A 21,921-nucleotide genomic window follows, 5' to 3' on the forward strand; every position below is an offset into this window, starting at 1 on the left:
GGCAGTCATGATTATTATAGATACTTGGTATGGGAGATGCACAGAAATAATAGTCTAGAGAAGGCTTCTCAGAACTAATGTTTCAAGGTTGAGTAGCAGTTCCTTTAGAAGGGATGGTGGGAGAAAATATCTAAACAAAAAAAGACCCAGAGGTGAGAACTGCCCAACTCAGGCAGAGTAGCATGCAGTCAGGCTGGAGAGGTTAGCAGGGTTCTACAAAACCACACCAAGAAGTTTGGGCTTTATGCTGCAGGCAGTGAAGAATCAGTGGAAGCTTCTAAATAAGAAAGTGAACATGATGTTCTTGGGTAAATTCGTTGAGAGCATGAGAGGAAGCCATCTCAGCACAAGAAGCGGCTGTGATTGCTTGATTCTACTCTCCCTCACCCCAACCTAACTAATCATCCATCCCCGGTACTTTGCTGGACCCTGTCCCAGACCTACAGAATCAGAGTCTCTAGGTCTGGAGCCCAGGAATCTGTGGTTGCTAAACCTCCCAAAGTGATTCTGTTGTGTGGCTGGGTCTGGGAAATGCTGAGTTGAGGGCGGCATGGGGAAGCTTTGCGGAAGCCTAGGATGTTTTTCAAAGAATGGGGCTTCCCAGAGAGGGGAGCTTTTCCATAAGCAGGAATAGAAACAGCCTTAGTTTTAAAAACAAAACAAGAGTTTCCCCAGTTTTCCATTTGTTGGAATATTTGCATGAAGATATTCTGCAACTGCTTATCTTCCTTTGTGTGTCCAAACACTTACCCATGCCCATTTGGTGCTGCCATCTCTGCTGAACAATTGGGATGCAGTAAGTCATGAGGCACAGGTCCTGCCCTTCAGTGTCTTAGTGTTCTGGAGAAGACAGATTTCAAAAACGGATACATAGATGATAAGCTCTATTCAAGAGATACGTAAGAAATGTTAGGACATTCCACAGCAAAGCACAGTTTATTCTGCCTGTGGACTTAGGAGGAGGTAACACTCAAATTGTGCAAGGAAGAGGCAGAGGGAAAAGCATGAGTGAAGATGTAAGTGCTTTATGTATTTGAGGAGAGAAACAGATATTAGGGAAAGCAATGGTTAATGATTCTTCCTGGCAGGATGTGCAGAGCAGAAAAGGACTGAGGAGAGGAGGTCTTACATCTCAGGAAAGGCCCTGTGTTTGCACCCTTTGGTTCTGTCCCCATGGTTCCCCCCTCATCCTTCAACCTGTAGGTGGATGAACATGCTACAGTCCTAGACCATCTCCCTTTAGACCCTCCTCAAGGCTCTCAGCTCTCCAGCTCCCTTTGTGGTTCCCCCTCCATTCTGAAATGAATAGACCTCTTCATCTACTCTGAATAGTGATAAAGGGAAACTGAGGCAAAAAGAAGGGCCCTAAAATACAGAAGGGTCTTACTAGGAAGTTGTAGCCAGAATTGTGGATGGGAGGGTACAAAGGGGCCTTGAAGGTCACCTGTCTAGTCCTCTGTCCTGTGCTTCAAGTAATAACTTTGGATTGGGCAAGTCTCACTTAGTAAGTTTCCCTGTCATTTCTTCCAGGACAGAAGAGGAAAGAAACTAACGGGTATTGAGCACCTACTGTGTGCCAGGCCCAGGCCAGGTACTTTACATAATTTATTTCCTTCTGTCCTCACAACTTTGTGAAGTATGGTTTTATTCTCATTTCATAAATGAGGAAATTGAGGCTCAAAGAAATTGAGTAATAATTCAAGATCATACTGAAATGGCAGAACTGGGATTTGAACTTGCAACAGTCTGTCTCCAAAGTTCATACTCTTCCACCCATAAGAAATCTGTACTGGGGTGACAGAGTAGGTAATATGGTTTGCCTGAAATTCTAGGTTAATAATAGTAGTTTACACCTTCCGGTGGCTGATTGCACCCAGGAAGCAGGTTCAACAGGTGAGCCAGCCTGGGGGGCGGGGGGGAGGCCACGGGTCAGAGAGACTCGCTGCCCTATCCTTGACTGAGCTTGTACAACCAGAGAGGATTCTCCACAAACCAGCTGGTGTAAAACAGCTGTTCTTTCAGGAAGGAACTGAGCCAACAGCCTGAGTGGGAGTTCGGGTGAAAGCTCCAGGGCATTATGGTACAGTTATATGACCTCCTTAAGAATTAACTTTAGCACTGATACCCTTTTATCAGTGACCCAGAGTGACAGCTATGCTGTTAGAATAGCATACCCAGGAAAGGACTAATTCAGCTGTGTCTTTAGAGTCTGTCCTTTGTGTAGAGCAACTGAAATGCAGCCAGGTGGGCTTTAAGCCTTTGTTCATTTATTCAGTCAATGTCTACTATGTGTCCAGTCCACTCCAGGCCTAGGTTCTTGGGCACACTTAAATGACCAGGATGCACTCCCTGCCCCCAAAGAGTTCTCATTCCTCCAGGGGTTTGACGCAGACAGAATATGTCTGTGGCACATTATAATAGGTGCTATAGTAAAAGAACTATTTCTCCTTAGCCTGGTCCAGCAAAAACTGCATTAACCTTTGACCAAGATCTTTGGGCATGAGTACAAATTTGCTTAGGAGTAGAACTGAGATACTGAGGCTTGCAGGGCAAGGTGTATGGGAGGAGCAGTATGAATGGAACCTGAGATTGTGGGGGGTTGCACATGGAAGTGAAACACGGAGAGGTCACCTGGGGCCAAGACATGAAACGCAGGGGCCAGAAGGTGTCATGGTAGTGAGCACAACCAGAAAGGAGCCAGGAGATTAAAGAGAGACCAGGCTAGGAAAGAGGAGCTAAAGGAAGGAGTTCCTCAAACTGGATAAGTATGTGAGAAGGCACATAATAAGCTTACATAAACTAGAGAAGCCTAGTGTCCTGGTTGGATGGTTGTTTTCGTTTGTATATTACTTTGTTACGTTAGTTTTAATTGGGTGTCATTGTAATTTGTGTTCCTGCCTGATTCTCCAAAATGAAGCATCTGGGCGTTTGGGAGTATTGACAACCCCATGCAAGAACCTGCCTGGTTTAAGCATGTGTTCTTAGGCAGGGATTCTGTATCATTTGATGTTTCCCAGCACCTAGCACAAGGAGAATGGGCTCTGAGTATGTTTATTGAATGAGGGAAGGAATGGGTGAATGGAAAAGTAAGTGGCAATGACTGGGCTGATGAGCTTTGCTAGGCTAGGGATTAGTCATTTTTCTCTGCTTCTAGAAGGAAATTTTGGCTGCTTCTGTTGTCCTCTGTCTGCCTTAGTGACAGGGAGGCTCTTGGAGTTGGGTGCCTTGGGAATAGAGTGCTCTAATGGGATCATTTCAGAATAGAATTTGGAAGCTATTGCAGGGCTACTGGTTAGATACAGCATACGTCTTGGGGGAATCCTCTGCAAATGTACACAAACTTGGGGTTAAAAGAACTCCATGAGAGGAATGAGAGCAGGTTTAGTGCTGGATATTAGATTCACCTTCAGAGCAGACCTTGATAGCTGCCTGTTCTGGTGACCTGGATTATTCCCCAGCAATTCCCAAATTGTGGACAGAAAGGTGAAATGGAAAATTTATTCATGCCCCAAAGAGCTATCCAGATGTGCCAGAAACGCTATCATTCTTCATAGTGACTGTTGCTAAATGTGCACCCGCCAGATGACAGGAGCCTTTAGAGGCTTTACATTAGCAGTTCTCAAACTGTTTGGTCTGAGGCCCTTTTACACTCCTAAAAATTACCGAGGACCCAAAAGGAGTTTCTTTTGTTGGTTTTATCTATTGATACTTACCAAATTAAGTATTAAAACTGAGAAAGTTTAAAAATATTTTAACTAATTTTTTTAAGAATAACAATAGTAACCCTATCATGTTAACATGAATATTTTTTTAATGAAAAATACATTTTCCAAAAAAAAATAGAAGAATGGTCTCATTTTCATTTTTGCAAATTTCTTTGTCTGGCTTAATAAAGAAGCTGATGCTCATATATGTTTCGTATCTCATCTGTTGCAGTACATTGTTTTGAAGTATATTTTAAAAATCTAGCCCCAAATAGATAATGTAGTTGGAAATGGAAGGAGTATTTTAATGGTCTTTTCAGGTGATTGCTGATCTTTGCAATATAGAATCTGAGACCATATCAATGAAGTCTTTATACTCATTTACATTGAAATTTGTCGGTTTGTCTAGCACCTTGAATGGATTTTTTTTTTTTTTTACCAGTGCATGATTCTAAAACATCATGCTTTTTGCTCATTTGGAAAATAGGCTCACTGAGTTATGCGGCTCTTCCAAATGTTTTTCCATTTCATTTTACAGTGTCAAAAGACTATATTTGTTAATATCACTGTCATTTTTACCAGAAAAGTCTTTAAGTATTGGGAAGCTGTTAAGTTCATGATGATGGATACAAAATTCTAATATCCAAATTCCCAAAATTCTGATCTTTGCCTGAAAGCTTGAATTTTGTCATTGGCCACAAATGAAAAGTTTGTTTTCCTTGAAGTGACAGGCTCATTTTGTTCATTTTTTGAGAAAATGACTGGCAGTTTCCAAGTCTGAATAACCCGCTTGCCAGTCATTCTTTCAAGTAAAAATGATGTTCAGTGAGAAAAATTGGCTTCCTTTTCCTTTGATTTTAACTACTCTTCTCCAGGAAAATCTAGACTATCACAGCATAATGTTTCTCAGGCCAAGACAGAAAAGTTTGGGGCCTGGTCAAGAGAGGGAGCAGAAATAATGATTGTAATGACTGGACACGCCACCCCCCTGGGCTGGGAGTGGCCACAGTGTAGGGTTCACCTGGCTCCTTGACTGCCCTGGGGATGTGCGTGCTAAAACATGGATCCCTTGTATGAGTAACCCCACACTCTCAGAGGTGCTGGTTTTGCCTGGAGTGAAGCAGAATTTAATGTTGGAGATTTTTTGAGCAGATCCCAAATGTAGAAAACCCCTAGAATCTTCCCTTGCTCCCCCCCCCCCCCCCCATTTTTTACCTAGAACTAAAAGTTTATCTGGAGAGGCTCTGAAATTTAAACTGCATGAGAAGGAGTAATTTCCGCCCAGGGCTGTTGGGTTTAAGGATCAGTTCCCTGGGCTCTGTGATGAGGAAAAATGGTTGGGCGTTTCATTCATTTGATAACTATTTATTGTTCATGCTCTTGTGTGGGAATACTGTGCCTGATGTTAAAAATGCAGCTTGAGAACAGCTAGTTGAAAGCCTGAGTTGACTTTGAGGCATAAGGGATCATGATTGCCAGGAATTTGAAAAATGGCAGGAGATTGCATTCAAAGGGAATTCTGAACCAAGAGCTTTTCTCTGCCAAAGGAAAAATTTGCAGAAACACTGGTAGTACGGGCTGCATATAACATCTCCAGTTTCAGGATTCTCACCATTCTGTGGCAGAAGAAAAAGAAAATGTCAGAGAAAAAAGTCCCCAGGCCCCACCAGGCATTGTATTTGGGGGCAGGCACCAAGGCTTAGGGCTAAAACAGCTTTGGGGGTAGCCCCAAGAATTGCCTGGCCCAGAAGGAAAAACTCAGGTATATCAAACTCAGGACCGTGAGTAACTAGATTCCATTGTAGCTTTTTATTAAGAACAGAATGGTCGGAGGGCCAAAGTAATAGATTGAGTGTCTATTGCATGGAATCCCTGGCTAACCTTTGCATCTCTAATGTCACTTAATTCTCTGGGCAACCTTATGCAGTGTGAGATGGTATCATCCCTGCTTCAGTTAGGACCTAATTAGCTTGCCAGGCCTGGTGTTTTTTTCTTTTAACTGGAAAGACAGCTTGTCCTGTAAATTTATTTCCATTGATGGCTAACCTCATTTATTATGTGGACCAGTTTGGCTCTAGGAAGAGCCACATTATTTCCATGAATGAGGCCATCTCGTAATCCCCAGGGAATGTGATCTTCCACTCTTCCATGCTTGAGATTGGAACCATTCAGGTGAAGGTCGAGGATAGGGAGATGGCCTTTCTCTCTCTGAGAAGCAAAAATTTCAAAATTTCAAGCAGTGTCTTGCTAAGGTATATTGCCATAGTGATACTTAACAAATCTGATTTAGCCATTATGTGCCTAGCTGAGCCCAGGCCCTGTGCTACAGTGAGAGATCCAGACAAGAATCAGACCTGATACTTGCCCTCTAGGAGTGCAACATAAATAGAAGGGACAGGAAAGGACAGGTAAAGAAATGAAGTAGAAGGCACAGATTCTGTAAGCAAGGCATAATGTGCTATGCAGATATGGGGAGGGGAGAGGAATTACAAGAAGGACTCTCTGGGAAGGCTTCGATGGGGTTGGGTTTAAGCCCTGCCTAGCTACTTACTGGTAAAGTTGGGAAGGAAGGGAGTTTGAAGCAGAGGATCCCCAGCAAAGGCATGAGGTAGGGGTAGGAGAATATAGAGAATATTTGGGGAACTTAAAGAATGACTGTGGGGTAGAGGACGGAGATTAAGATGTCTAAGTCACCTTAAATTCATTCCACATGAAAGATGCTTGCATTCTTATAAAATACTGTGACTGTATTTTCTATATTTTTCAAGCCTGGTCCTGAATTTAAGTGTTTCCCATCACTCCCATCATATTCTTAATTAGTATCCAATGTTGAGGCAGTGTATTAATGGGCCTGGTACTGGACTAGGTGCTTTGTCCATTCAATGTTCACAGCCAACCATACAAGTTAGGACTTAATCCCATTTTACAGATGAAGAGACAGAGACTAGAACTTGCCCAACATCCTACAGCTGGTAAGTGGTGGAGACCCAAGATAAGTGCCAAAGCCAGTTTTAATTCCCCTGCGTCCAGTGCCTCCCACAAGTACTTTGGCACTAGGTACAGTCACACTGATCACACATTTAACTTGTAAGAATTCTGTATATGCTTTTAAAAGAGGAAAAAAAAACCCCACTTATTGAACATTGCCATATGTGTTTTACAGTTGTTATCTTGTTTGTGCCCAGACTATATATACTTTACATCACAGGCTATACAAAGAATTTCAGAATAATTTTACTCAGACAAGATTTTCCTCCTATGTAGTAACTTTAGAACCTAATACCCAAATGAAATGAAACTCTACTGTAGTAAAACTACACATCCTGGTGTTTTCCTTAAGACTGTGGTCACCATTAGCACAGGGAAAGGGACTTGGGTGTTGGCCTCACCTCCTCCCTCTGGAGTTGCTATGGCATCTTACAACTATGAAAAGTTTCCTGGGACACTTCTCAAAAACGCCCCCTTTGCCTGACTTCTCCAAGTACCGTCCTTCTCCATCAATCTCCCACCCTTCCATGAGATACCACCAGTGGGTTAGAAGCTATATCCTTTTACAGCTGCAGTTCAACAGCTGTCTTGTCCACTGAAATGTTCCCTTGACAGAAACCTTTTAGGCAGTGTCTCACATAGGTTCCACGCTTAAGATTTCTCTCTCTCTGTTACTCTTTTTTCCAATATCCGTGTTCTCCCCCAGATGTTTCATTATGCTCCTGGTACTACTCTTTGGTTCCTTTCTTTTTCTAGAATCCAGAGACCGAGGTCAGTGTAATTGTAACATTACAGATTTAAGGATACCCTGATGCCAGTTTATTGTGAGAAGGTGATTTTATTTGAGAAAGATGATGGCATTTATTTTCTTGGTAGGATGAGGATGATTCCCTTATTCCTTTGCTTAGGCCTCTGCAAACACCTGTTATCTAGTAGTGGGTAAGTTTGGAAGGTATATCAGTTAATATAACTATTGCATGTAACAAACCACCCCAAAACTTAATGGCTTAAAACAGCACCATTTATTATTTCTCATGAGTCTCTGGGTTGACTGGGTGTTTCTGTCGATCAGGGCCAGCTTGGCTGATCTCAGCTGGGCTCACTCATGTGCCTGATCCGCTGGCCAGTCAGCAAGGAAGACTCAGATTTCTCCACACATCTCTCACATCACTCCAGCAGCTAGCCCAGTCATGTCTCATGGCAGGCAGGGGTGCAAGAGTGATCAAGCCCAGCCATGCAAAGAACCAAGTAGAAATGCATACATACTTTTCAAGCTTAAGCTGGGAGCAAATTTGCTAACATCCCATTGGCCAAAGAAAGTGACGTGACCAGCCCCAGTGTCAGAGAAAGAGGGTTCTGCAAAGTTGCAGAATAGTCCTGGAAGCAGTGGTGTTGGTGGTATAGAGGCGAGCATAGGAGCTTTCCAAAGCTGCAGAATATAGGAAAGCCACTAATTTGGGTCATTAAATGTAATCAGTCTCCCAATCAGTACCCCTCAATATGACATAAAAACCTATAGACTTATATTTCTATGCCATTTGTCCTAGAAGGAAGAAAAGTCCAAATAATAATTACTGTGTATTGGGGCTATTCTTTGAGCATGCGTGGGGCTAGGCACTTTCCCCTTTTATGCATTGAGTCTCACATCAACTCTGCAAGGTAGGTAGGAAGTTGGAGTTCAGAAAGTTAAATAACTTGCTCAAGATCACCCAGCTAATGTGTGCTTGGTCAGGCATTAGAATGCAGGTCAGTCTGACCCCCAAAGCCCAAGTTCTTTTCATCATGCCTCACTGCCTCTCAGAAGCACCAGGGTCTGCTTTACCTTTTCTCCGACTCAGTTTTATGTTGAATTAATGCTTTCTGATTAGCTCTGCAAACCCCTCCTCCAAAATGCTGCTGTGCTCCTAATGGAATTGTGCAGCTTTCAGGAAAGCCACATGTTCTCTCAAACTCAACATTAACTGAAAGGATCTTCCCAGCCCCCAGGTGGGGATTGGTCTGTGGACTGCAAAGACAGCCCAAGATTTGTGGCCTCTCCCAGACATGCCAGAGAAGGAAGGGGACTTTCCTTTAACCTTCAAGATTTGGAGATACCAGGGCATTTGAGCATGAGCTTTGAAGTCAACTGGAGTTCAACTCCTAAATCAGCCACTCACTAGCTCTATATCCTTGGGCAAGTTACTTAACTTCTCAAAATCTGTTCTTTCGTCTTTAAAGAAAAGAAAAAGGAGTAACACCTAGTTTGCAGAGCTATTACAAGGACTAAAATTATGTATAGAAAGTGCCTAACCCAGTGCCTGGCACGTAATAAGTGAAGTTATTAGTATGGTTAATATTATTTCTAAGCAGAGCCTTTCCCCTCCTGGGAAACCCTGTTTCTGTCTGTTGGACAGGTTCCCCCCACCTCCACCCAGTCTGTGCAGACTTGCTGCCTGCTATGTCATCGGGAACGCAAAGGCTGGGAAGAAGGCCCTTCCCAAAACGGACTGGTGTTGCAGGGTGAGAAGCTGCCCCCTGACTTCATGCCAAAGCTTGTCAAGAATCTCCTAGGCGAGATGCCTCTGTGGGTCTGCCAGAGTTGCCGAAAGAGCATGGAGGAAGATGAAAGGCAGACAGGTCGAGAGCATGCAGTGGCGGTAGGTAACGGTTGAGAAGGGGGTCTCTGAATGCAGGAGGGCACCCTGCCCAGAGAGATCAGGCTGTTGAGCTATTCCTTCTCTGCCCTCTCAGGTGGCTCTCCTCCAGCAGCCCCTGCACCCAGGCCCTGAGGGGCTGCTGGGCCGTTTCCAGACAGCAGTAGCAGCTTGGGTTCACAGTCGGGGCAAGAACGGAGAGGCTGCAGGCAGCCCCCTTGGCCCTGAGGGAGCTTTTGTGGTGTGAGGGCCTGCTTGTAGGTACTGTCAATGGAGATTCTGCCCCTTCTGTGTCACCATGCTGCCTTCAGCCCTCTGACAGCTTGAAAGCCCACCAGTATGACAAGGATGGCAAAGGTTGGTTTGAGGGTCCACTGTGTGCCTCAGTTAGAAAGCCTCCGAGATGCCCAGGAGCCATCTAAGTGGCATCTCCTGAATCACAGCAGTCAGAATTTCCTTGTTTCTCCTTCCCCTGCAGTCCCTCTCTTACCCCAGGATCGTGTCAGCTTACGACTTTGGACTTAAAGACCCTTCCTCTCCTTGGCAGCTCTCAGGACTCCCTAAAGGCCCACAGTTGACAGGCAGTCTGTATCTCTACCGTAGTCTGTCTCAGCACTATCCACACACTTCACTTTACTGGGAGCCTTGCCCTTGCACCTGGTGTTGTGGGAATTGTACTTTGGCCATGGCACAGGGCTTGGAGGAGGAGGTGCTCCTGAGTAAGTTAAGGCAGCAGAGGGTTGGCTCTGATGTTTGCTGTTTTATCATGAGCCTTTTTCTTCCCCCTTCTCCAGATCTCCTTGTCACACACATCCTGCAAATCACAGTCTTGTGGGGGTGACTCTCATTCCTCTTCGTCCTCCTCTTCATCGTCCTCGTCCTCCTCCTCCTGCCATGGGAACTCAGGGGACTGGGATCCCAGCTCCTTCCTGTCAGCACATAAGCTCTCGGGCCTCTGGAACTCTCCGCACTCCAGTGGGGCCGTGCCGGGTAGCTCACTCGGGAGTCCTTCCACCATCCCTGGTGAGTCTCTGAGCTCGGGAGAGAGCCAGGCCACATAAATGTAGAGAGCTATGTTTTTCTAACCACTTCGTTAGACAAACCAGGTCAGTTATTAAAATAAGTAAAAAAGGATCTGTTCTGCTGGAAGCAGGGGGTACCTAGCCCTTGGCTGTCACCATGACACTCCTTTCCCCAGAACTCTGAAGTTGAAAAATATTGTCATTGGCTCTGACAGCTTTCCCTTCAGATTCAGGAGAGGACGTGGTAAACACTAGCTGAACAGAAAGTGGAGTCTGGGAGTGTCCTTTAGGGAGTTTGGACGTCAGCCACCTAACACCTGTCCCCTGCAGCAGCACAGAGGACCCAGGTGCTTTGTCTTCCTAGACCTCCTTTTCTCCACCTAAGGGACACGTGTAAAAGCACGAGAAGTTGCTGGTGCAGACTGCCAGAATTACTAGCCAAGGTCACGTTTATATAAGCTTTCTTTACACTCTGAGTTAACCTTTAGATACCCAAAGAAAAATTCTTGGGTTATTGAGGTACTATGTAAATATTCATTAGTGTCTATTTCTAAATTGAGGGCTTGAGATGAGTGTAACACTCCATGTTAACTATATTGGAATTAAAATACAGAAGAAGAAGAATAACAAAATGGAGGGCCTGAGTTCTCCAAAGGGGTGCTACTCCCAGAATTGTGGGAGTTGAGTAGAATTCCATTTATTTTGATCCATAAGCCAGAGAAGACTCAGCAAAGCCTTTTCGTACTTCTCTGATACTGGGCCACCCCGGAGTCTGGCATACCCTGGCTGCCTCAGTCCTCATGGCCCAGAGGCAGAGCTCCACTGGCTTTTGTAGACCCTTTTCTGGGCCCAAGGAATGCTTACAAGCAAACAAGACCTAGAGAGACTCCAAGAGACAGGACACATATCCCCTACTTGTTTCACAGCAGAGGTATTGTGGCCTTCCATGGTGCGGGCATTCCTGGGTCCTTCTCTCAGATCTGGGCTCCTCAAGCCTGTCCAACCAAGTTGCTCCCTGCAGGGAAAACTCTCCAGCCCAAGATACTGCTAGACTTTCCAAAAGTTCACATGGTCCACTGTGCTGAGAGGCTGTCCCCAGACAGGTACCCTCTGGTCATGGTAAGCAGGATGTTGTGACAGTGAGCCCTTGGGCTTTCCTTTCCAGGGTCTTGGCTCTCTCTCTGACCTCCTTCTTCCCCATCCATCCACAGGTGAGGTTTTCTCTATCTCGGAGCACCACCGGCACTCAGACCTCACTGCTCCACCTAACAGCCCCACCGGCCACCACCCCCAGCCAGCATCGCTGATCCCATCTCACCCCGGATCCTTCGGCTCACCACCCCACCCACACCTGCTGCCTGCTACCCCAGCAGCACCTTTCCCTGCCCAGGCTTCAGAATGCCCTGTTGCCGCTGCTGCCGCCCCCCACACCCCAGGGGCATGTCAGACCCCACACCTGCCCTCCACCAGCATGCCGCTCCTGAAGATGCCTCCACCATTCTCGGGGTGCAGCCACCCCTGTAGTGGGCACTGCAGCGGGCACTGCAGCGGGCCTCTCCTCCCACCTCCCAGCTCTCAGCAGCTCCCTAGCACTCACAGGTAAGTGAGTGGCACAAAGGCGCACTCTCTGCCAGTTTCAGCCTTGAGTTGAGAAACTTTACAAAGCTACCCCCCTCCCCGGCTCATGCTGTCTCTAGGATAGAGAAGTAAATCTTAGAAAATAAAGGGTAGACTCTATGTCTTTTGTATAGTTTTTACAAGCAGAAGTAGGTGTTTATTGTTTTTTTAAAAACTTAGAGGGGTGCTTGGATGGCAATATTTATATTTATATACTCCCCCTGCTTGTGTTCCCTCTCTTGCTGTGTCTCTCTCTGTCAAATAATAAATAAAATCTTTTAAAAAATAAAAACTTGGAAAAATTCAGAGATGTCTAATGAAGAAAAAATTTCCTCACAACCTAACAATAAACTTTTTTTTAAAGATTTTTATTTATTTTATTTACTTATTTATTAAGTAGGCAGAGAGGCAGGCAGAGAGAGAGAGGAGGAAGCAGGCTCCCTGCCGAGCAGAGAGCCCGATGTAGGACTCGATCCCAGGACCCTGAGATCATGACCTGAGCCGAAGGCAGAGGCTTAACCCACTGAGCCACCCAGGCGCCCCCAAATTTTTTTTTAAGGTTTATTTATTTATTTTGAGAGAGAGAGCACATGTGCACGAGCAGGGTGAGGGGCAGAGGGAAAGAAAGAGAATCCATAGGCAAACTCCCCGGTGAGCTCAGAGCCCAATACAGGGCTCAATTTCATAACCCTGAGCTCATGACCTGAGCTGAAATCAAGAGTTGGACACCTAACTGACTGAGCGCCACCCATGTGCCGCTAATGATCAACTTTTTTTTCCTTTTTTTAAGAGTTTATTTATTTATTTGACAGAAGAGAGAGATCACAAGCAGGCAGAGACAGGCAGAGAGTGAGAGGGAAGCAGGCTCCCTGCTGAGCAGAGAGCCTGATTCGGGTGTCGATCCCAGGACCCTGAGATCATGACCCAAACCGAAGGCAGAAGCCCCAACCCACTGGGCCACCCAGGTGCCCCAATTTCCAATACTGCAATATATTTTTCTTCTGATGTCTCTGTTCCATGTTTATACATTGTTGTGTAGTTCTTTTTTAACATTATAGATCATTTCCGCAGTTAAGATTCTTCAAAAAAACTTTCAAGTGACCACAAATTGTCTTACTGTATACCTCTAGCATAATTTATCATTCCCCTATTTCTGGACATTGGGGCATTCTGGTTTTTGTATTTAAGATTTTATTTATTCATTTGACAGAGAGCGTGAGCACAAGGATGCAGAGTGGCAGGCAGAAGAAGGAGGCTCCCCACTGAGCAAGGGTGCCCCGACACGACACAGGGCTCAATCCCAGGACCCTGGGGATCATGACCTGAGCCAAAGGCAGACGCTTAACCACTGAGCCACCCAGGCACCCCCGGGCATTTCTAGTTTTTAGCCACTAAAAACAAGGCTGTAATAAACATCCTTGCACCCAAATCTGTATTTGAGTTCAGAAGTACAGGTTTAAGGATTCCCTGAAGTAACTCTGAGTACTGAGGAAGTTTATAGTAATGTAGATGTGGAAGATAAAATTCTTTGGAGAAGATAGTGTGTATTTTTGTATTATAAATCAGATCTGTGTTTAGTACGCATTTATATTTTCTTATTCTAAAATCCCACCACCCCAGTACCACCAGTGCTGGCAGTTTTCCATACAGGTCTTTCCCACACGGTGGTGGTGTCTATAAAGTGTGCAGCTTTTTGTTGTCCTGCTTCACTCAGCTTTCCTTGTTTGGTTCCTATGTGGTCTTCTTGGCCTCAGCTAAAGGCTGGAGAATATTCTCCATAGTATACTTCACTGTTTTCCAGTTGCTGATGATTTAAGTCACCAGTATTTTAACATTGTAAATAATCTCTCTAAAGATGGCTTTGCTTAAAACTTTTTCCTCTTTTGGGTTTTTTTTCTCCTTGGAATAGGTCCCTCAGAAAGAAAGAAGTTCTCAGTTTAAAGGATGTCAAAATGTCTTTTTTGAGGATTCTTAATACACATTGAAAAATTGCTTTCCAAAGGGCTCTCCAAATTGATGTAACCACCAATCTTGGGGTGCTAGTTTCTTCATATTTGCAGCAGCACTGGGTGCTTTGATTTTGCTAATGTGGATGAGAAATGGTTAGTTTGGATTCAGCTTCTCTGAGTACTACTGATAATGGTTCCTGCCCCTCGTTTTCTACTTCTTGCTCAATAGACTGCCCTGAGAGCCAAGCCTCCTCACTGCTCCTCACCCTGCCATTTCTCCTAGCTCCCACCCCTTGTCTCCAGCCCCAGGGCACTCCAGCTTCTAACCCAGGGCTTTTGCTCTTCTAGCTCCAATTATGGGACTTGGTGGGCCCAAGTCTTTTCTTACCCTGAAAAAATGGGCTGTAGTACTTGATTCCCCCAGTGCATCCTAAAGTCCAGAGGCAAAGCAGTACAATGGGAGAGCATGAGCTTTGCAAGGCACAGGCTGAGTCCTAGCCACTCTTTGAGCAAAACAGTTAAGCACTCGGACTCTTAAGTTACTTCCACTGCAGGATGGGGGTAGCAACATCTATTTTGGAGGACTGGGGAGACGCTTAGAAATAATAATGCTAATTAGAGTACCAGACCCAAACAACAAAATCACTCTTAGAGTCTGGGCCACATGGGACATTTCCTTTCCTAACTATAAGGCCCCACATGAAGGCAGCTCTGCCCACTGGGGCAGACTCAATCGAAGAACCTTAGAGGATAAAATCGACCTTGTCAGCCTCCTTCGGATGCTCCAGGATAGCCATTGGCCCACTAATCTGTTTGGATACCTACTTACTGAGCACGTGCTGTGTACAGTGTTGTTATGCTGCGCACTGGGACCCAAATATAGAAGTGGCATAGTTCCTGCCCTTAAAGAATGCAGTCTGCTCTGAGAGACAGGTGGGCAAACAGACCATCAGAGTAAAGTGTGATATACAGTAGCATAGAGAGGTATCCACACCCACTGTGTGACCCTCCGAGAGGGCCACACAGTGGGTGCAGGCACAGGACCTGAGAGACAGTGAGGGTGTTGGCTTTGTTATTGTGAGAGACACTGATATGACCTGACTGCCTTGGCCTTTGTGGGATGGGGCAGACGAAGGGTATTCGGAACAGCGGTGGTGGGGATGCTTCCCCAGGCTCCTCCTGCGGCCTGCTCCTTCCCTGCCCTCCCTCACCTGTGGGCTTGTCTTTCTCCCCCATCAGCAGGGACCCTGGGTGCAAGGGACACAAGTTTACACACAGCGGTCTGGCCTGCCAGCTGCCCCAGCCCTGCGAAGCAGATGAGGGCCTGGGCGAGGAGGAGGACAGCAGCTCAGAGCGCAGCTCCTGCACCTCATCCTCCACTCACCAGAGAGATGGAAAGTTCTGTGACTGCTGCTACTGTGAGTTCTTCGGCCACAATGCGGTGAGTGAGCCTGCCCAGGCCAGAGAGGGCTGGGGGCCAATCAAGGTGAGCCGAAGGAGCTGCTCTCCCCAGAGACACCCCCCACCCCCCCCACCCCTGCTCACAGGGATAATAACCTCACTGGGACCCTCTGAGTCCTCGCAGCCTGTGTCCGCTCACTTGATCCTTACAGCACATTGGTGAGGTAGGGATTTTTAAACACCTTGCTACCTTTGCTTTTTTCATGGTTTCTCTTAAGATTGACTTTTTTTCCTTAGGCAAAAGGAAAGGAAGTGGCAGAGAGAAAGCTATGATTCTGATGAGCATGCATACGTGTGTAATCACAGAGAAGCGAACGCTTGTGCGTGATGAAGGCAGAATGGAAGCAAAGGCTCTCCGTCCCCCAAGTGTGAGAGCCAGCGAGGGACAGGCCGTGAGCCCAGATGGCACCAGGCAGGAGGCTCAGGGCAGAGTACATGCTGTTTCTGGACAGAGGGCGAAAGCAGCTCAGAAGTCTCCTAAAGTGAAGAGGAAAGGGCCGCCGGGTAGGGTAGAGCAGTTGAGGACGGAAGAAATGAAAGTCATTACATTGTTAGTCACCTTTAAACTAAAAGTAATTATTCTCATTTTAGAGATGACAAAATCGAGGCACACAAAGACTCAGTGACCTGCCCAAGGTCATACAGCTTCCAAGTGACAAAGCCCGGGCTCAAACCTGCTTTCCTGGCTCCCAAGTCAGTGTGCTCACAATGCCGTTACGTACCTCCCACTCCCTCTGCCCACCGCCGCCTCAGCTGTGGGCCTGGCGGAGGCTGAAGCCACTTGGCCTTTGCGGCTATAGTAGAAAGAACAGTTGTCTCGCTTCTCGCCACATGTTCGGTGCCAGCGGGTGGGAGTGCTCCGGGCTTCCCAGGCCCAGGGTGTAACGTCAGCACCTCCCCCTCCCCCAGCCACCCGCTGCCCCGACGAGTCGGAATTATACAGAGATCCGAGAGAAGCTCCGCTCGAGGCTGACCAGGCGGAAAGAGGAGCTGCCCGTGAAGGGGGGCGCCCTGGGCGGGATCCCTGGGGAGCCCGCCGTGGACCACCGAGATGTGGATGAGCTGCTGGAATTCATCAACAGCACGGAGCCCAAAGCCCCCAACAGCGCCAGGGCCGCCAAGCGGGCCCGGCACAAGCTGAAAAAGAAGGTGGGTGTGGGGGGGGAGCCTAGTTCTACTGCCTCTCCTCCCTGAGGAATCCCTCGCCCCAACCCCCCAGGACTTGTGGGGCATGAGTGATGCTGGCTGCCAGAAGCTTCGGCACAGCTCACTGCTCTGGGAAGGTCTGAATGCGTTTGGGAGGCATCAGGGTCAGGGAGCCTGGGGCCAGTGATTGGAGGAAAGATGAGTCCTGGCCTCAGAAGCTGCTTGCTGGATTCCTCAAAGCACAGGACTTGCTTCAGTCAGTCAGTCATTTATTCATTCAGCAAACACTTCTGCAAATACTGGGAGCCAAAGCATGACGCAGTTCTCACCCTGGAGAAGCTCAGTCCAGTGGAGAGACTGACACAAAACTGGACAAGCATGTTTTCATGTGACAAGCCCAGGGATGAGGGAAGCCCCCCATCCTGCTTGGGCACGCTGGAAATGGCTTACCAAGAGACTGGCTTGAGAGCTGAGTTTCGGGGAGTGAGTTCTGTTTCATCAGGACAGTCATTTCTGGTAGCAGGCATAGAACATTCACAGCAGTTGGGGGTAGTCCAAGCTCAAATAGAGGAGAGGCAGGACAGTTAGTAGAGGTGAGAAAGGGCCTCATAGGTCCCGCTGAAGAGTTCTGACTTGGTCCTGTCGCTGAGGGGGCGTCCCTGCAGGGCTTTTATCAGAGGATGCGCTTGATCAGATCTGTTTGCCACCATGACCGTGTGGCATTGTGGAAGGTGGCCTAGAGGCATGACACTCCCAGAAGGGATGCTGAGGCCCAGGGAAAGCTGATTGATGGTGGGTCTGGAGCAAGGGAAGCAGACATGACTCACTTTGGTGATCTGATTATGGAAGAGAGATGAAGTCAGAGATGTCTTCCAGGTAGTTTGCCTGGGTGACTGGCAGGATGGCGTGCCCTTCACTGAGCAAGGACAGGATTGGCAGAAGACAGGGAATTCAGTTGGGGCACTTTGACACAGAAGTTCTCATGAGACCTCCAAGTGGAGCTGGAGGTGTGGGGCTGGGAGTTGTCAGCTTGGAGATGTAATTGAAGCCGTGGGAGTGACCCAGCCCATGGGCTGAGCGAGCTCCTCAGAGGGCTGAGGAGAGAATCCAATAAGCTATTCCTGGGCAGCCCTGCTCCCAGGCGAGCCCCGGGGCTTGGCAGCTCATCCCCTGCCACCTCGTTACCTCTTCACCTGCCTGCCCCCAGCTGCGTCTGCACAGCGCCACACTTGGGAGCCCAGCAGCTGAAGAGTTGGGTGTGGCAACCAGCTAGCTCCAGGTCCTGGGTGGTCAAACAGCCCTAGTGCTCTGGAAAGCAGCAGCAGTTCTACATCTTTTTCCAGCCCAAAGGACAAACCAGGACCCTTTCCCTGCAGCCTGAAGTAATGAGCCAAGGGGTCCCACCACTGCCTTCAGAAAATGGTTGGCACTTACTTTCTCCCATCCAGTGTTGCCTGACCAGAAGTGCCCGGTGGGCAACAGCAGTCTCTCAGCCTTCCCTGGCTTCTTGAGGCAGTGGTTCCCAGTTAGGTCCCAGCAAGCAGGCATACTTTGAAGTTCCCGGGTCTGGTGTGCTTTCCATAAATCTGTGTGCCCACACATCCCTACCCGTTTGCTGGAAGGCCAGTAACACTCTTCTCTCCCCTCTTTTTCCTCCTGGCAACTTCCTTCCAAGCTCAGATCTCCTCAGGTAACTTCTTCCATAGTACTGTACTCACACGTGTCTCTCACCTGCCGTTTATCACACTCCACGCACTCTTTCAGAAACCTGCTGCACAGCTTCTGTCTGCCTGGTCCAGTCTAGAGGCCATAGTGCAACATGGCACCAGGCAGTTGTGAGGTCATGTGATAGGCAGTCATGGTCATTATCCCTTACGCATCAGCCTCCTCTCCAGTGTTCTTCCTCTACCTCTCAGACTTAACCACAATCTGGCTGCCCACCAAAAACACAGCTTCTCCTGGGAGCCGTCCAGTGGAGACTGCTCATTCTCTCACACCTCAGGAGACCAAAAAAGCTGAGTATCTTTCTGCTCCCTTGTACCATTTCCAGACCGTGACTATCTCTCATGTACTAACCCCTACTCCTTTGAAACTGACCCTGGCTCTGCCATCTACAGTCTCCTGGCCACTCCTCTTCATCCACTGAAGGCTGTCACCTGCCCTTTCTCCTCTTCCCAAGCCATAGAGATCCCCTGACCATCATTCACTCGCTGTCTTACCAATACTCTCATTTCCTTGCCCTGTTGCTCTTCTGTTACGCCCACTCAGAAAAATCACAGCCCTGGGTTTGACCCCTCCCTGCCTCTTCCCTTCCACACCTCTAGGAAAGTGCTGGATCATATCTCTCTGTGGCACCCACGCTGTGTGGTCCCCTTCTTGCCTGCACCCTCACATTGCCTAGCAGGCCTCTGGTCTACTTGTTCTTCATCACTTCTATTCACAGACCCTTTGTCAGACCTCCAGATTCTTCTCCAATCTCCAGGCTTTACCCAACCCTCTTTTCTTTTTTGTTAGATGAACTCATTTCCTGGTTCAACAAGGAAAAAAGCCAGTGAACAGGCACTCCCTCAAACATCTTACCATTCTACCGGCAGACTTTCCATCTTGTCATGAGAGAAGAGTTACCCTTTCTGCTTAAGGCCATGCAGTCCTTTCCCGCCACCTCAATCTAAGCTCGGCTTCCTGCCCTGGCTCCGGCCTTTCCTAGGCTGGCTCCCATCAGCATTTCACTGTGTCCGCTACTCTCTCTTTTGTGCCTTGAGCATACAGCCTCTCTCTCGCCATCACCTTATCTCTTTCCTCCCATCCCAGCCAAATTTCTTGAAAACTGCTGTCTGCATTCACTGTTTTTCCTATCAGCTCATTGCAAACTGTTTTCCTCCCTTCCCGCCACAGAACCACCAGTGGTCTGTGATCTTTGTTGCTAAATCATACCCTCTTAACCCATCTTCTCTGTCCATAGGCATATTGTATTGGCTATCCTTTTCAAACATGTTCTCTTTGGCTCACCTGTCCTTGGCCAGGTGGCGGAAGGGAAGAAAGTGGGAATGCGTGTTCTCCAAATTTCTTACCTTCTCTCATCTCTCTTTTGTCTCCTTCATGGACTCCTTTCTTCTGACCCTCCCCTCAAGGCCCTCTCCCTGGCAAAGAAAGCCATCTAGATAGTGTTTTTCCTGGTTCACTATGTCTTCATATGTCCTCCCTGCACTTGACATTGACAACTCCTGCTGCTACGAGGCACCTCCTCACAGATGTCCTGGTCCTCAGACTGAGCACATCCAAAACTGAGCTTGTTCTCTCTCTCCAAGGAGGCCTGCTCTTCCTTCTCCACTGTTGTCTAGTTGATGGCTCCACCAGCCACCAAGTTGCCCGAACCAGAACCCAGGGTGCCATCCTGGGAGGAATGCGTCGTGGTAATCGAGAGCAGCGGGCCTTGGAATTGGACCTCAGTTTGAAACCTGGCTCTGCCACACTTGCTGGATGACCTTGGGCATATCACTTCACCTCTAAGCCTCAGTTTCTTCATCCACAACATGAGAATAACAGTAGAGCCTAACTCAGATGGTTGCGGGGATGAAACAGTGATGCACAGAAAGGCTCGACGGAGAGCACGCGTGGTCAGGGAAGCGGCGGTGGCCCCAGTGGTCGTCAGTATTTGTGGCTGTTTTTTGTGGCTCATCCTATCTCCCCACCTGTCCCTGAGTCCTGGCCACACGACCTCCCAATAGGTCAAACCACCCAGTTCTCCCCACCCTACCGCTGCTACTAAAAAAGCCTTCAGTGGCCAGACATTGCCCTCAGTGTCAAACGCAGACTTGAACCTGACCTGCAGGGCTCTTCAGCCCCTGCTTAGCTTGCCAGATTCATCTCTCAGTCTCTCCTCCCTGGCCTTCCCACCTACCACTCCCGACCACTCCTGAAAGAAACCTGGGCACCAGTTCTCCCTGTGAATGTTGGCATTCCCTAAAGATCATATATGCCCGTTCCCCAGTCACTTGCTGTTCCTGCTGCCTAAAAAGTGCTAGTCTTCACTCTAGGATGATCCCAGTCACTCTCCAGGGCCCAGTGAGCTGCCGTCTCCTCTGGGAAGCACCTCTGATGGCCCAGTCTGAGTTCCCAGAGCATCTTGTCCTTTCTTCCTTGTAGCACTTATCGCTGTCACTCCAAATTAAACAGCCTGTTTACACGCCCATCTCCCCCAGCAGACTCAAGTCCGCAAACAGACTCCTCATGCACAGCGGAGTCCCCCAGAGCCCAGCCCAGGCCTCATCATCACTGGTCAAGAAGTGATCGTCAAACAGGACTAAAAGACCTAGGAACTGCAGATCACACCTGGGTGTGCTGTCCCAACTCTGCCACTTGCTAGCCATGTAACCTTGGGCCAGTTCCTTATTCGTGCCAAAGTCAGGTGTCCTCATCTGCAAATTGAGGAAAATGGCGCAACAAGGGCAGTTGTAAGGATTAAACGAGACAATGTGAGGAAAGGATCCAGCTCATGGCACGTTAACAGAAAGCATGTGTTCTGTGCTCTCCTCTCACTACCAAATCACGCTTGGTTCCATGTCACTCCCTCTAACTAATTATTTTCAGACTTCTTTGTTTAGCAGCAGAACTCTTTTTTGCAATTGAAGTCCTCCATGGAACCTCCATTCCTAAGAGAAAAAGTTGTGCTGGTACAGGGGAGGAGTGATGTGAGGGGCCTTCCAGTCCTTCATCCATCCCTGTGGCCTCAGAGCTCTGCTCATGGCCTTAAACTCCATGGCACAAGGCCAGAAACACTGCTGCAGGCCCAGCTGCTTCCCCACTTGAGCACCACAGTGCCAAGTCACAGCCTCATCAGCACTCAGGGAAGGGGGACACATGCCCTCTCAGGTGTCCTCCGGGCAACACTGAGCTATAGGTAGGCAGTTTTTCTTCCAAATACACCAAGGGGAAAGGTAAGGTTCAGAGAGAGTAAGTGATTTGTCCAAGGTCCCACAATGGTGGTACTGGTCTGTCGCAGAGCCCTACCGGGACACAGGGTCACCCTCTTTTAAGTTGACTCTGAGATGGTGGCATGCCCTCTTTTCTCTCCCCAGTTTCCTTTTCCTGTTCCTCCCCCTCCATTCCCAAATCAGCTAGAAATATGTGAAATAGTGGAAGTCCTCCAACCCCTGGCCCAACACCACCACCTCCTTCCCAGGCTTTTGACATCTGTCTCTCATCTCCCTCTAAAGGCCTCCTTGGTCTGCTGGTGTGTGGAGGTTGGGTAGAGGAATGGAGTGACTCAGAGTCCACAGACTTCACGGTCATTCTCCAGAACCGGGTCTGTTCACACTGACTGAGAGAGCCCAGCCTCCCAGTTCTCACCTGGGCAGAGGGGCTGCTTTTACTTGTGGGGCCCCATGTAGCTGTGCATTGG

At 47.9% G+C, this 21,921-nt stretch overlaps 1 protein-coding gene across 23 annotated transcripts in view; it reads left to right on the forward strand.

Moving 5' to 3' along the window:
- The window catches only part of FAM193B (family with sequence similarity 193 member B), a 31,799-nt gene that overhangs the window by 4,838 nt on the left and 5,040 nt on the right, over nucleotides 1-21,921 (forward strand). For 10 of the 23 annotated variants that reach the window (XR_007127372.1, XR_007127375.1, XR_007127370.1 and 7 more), the window contains 5 exons: nucleotides 9,086-9,328; nucleotides 10,120-10,348; nucleotides 11,559-11,946; nucleotides 15,153-15,354; nucleotides 16,284-16,523. Coding sequence is in view for 17 of the 23 variants with exons in the window: in XM_047729351.1 (XP_047585307.1) it covers nucleotides 9,086-9,328; nucleotides 10,120-10,348; nucleotides 11,559-11,946; nucleotides 15,153-15,354; nucleotides 16,284-16,523 (1,302 nt within the window). In the remaining 6 variants the exon portion in view is untranslated. Of the gene's footprint in view, nucleotides 1-1,530; nucleotides 1,592-3,787; nucleotides 7,632-9,085; nucleotides 9,329-9,422; nucleotides 9,683-10,119; nucleotides 10,349-11,558; nucleotides 11,947-15,152; nucleotides 15,355-16,283; nucleotides 16,524-21,921 lie in introns of those variants that run through there. The other 13 variants (XM_047729361.1, XM_047729360.1, XM_047729354.1 and 10 more) reach the window with 12 other exon arrangements.

This window comes from Lutra lutra, chromosome 5 (assembly GCF_902655055.1).
Source record: "Lutra lutra chromosome 5, mLutLut1.2, whole genome shotgun sequence".
NCBI classification, from domain to species: domain Eukaryota; kingdom Metazoa; phylum Chordata; class Mammalia; order Carnivora; family Mustelidae; genus Lutra; species Lutra lutra.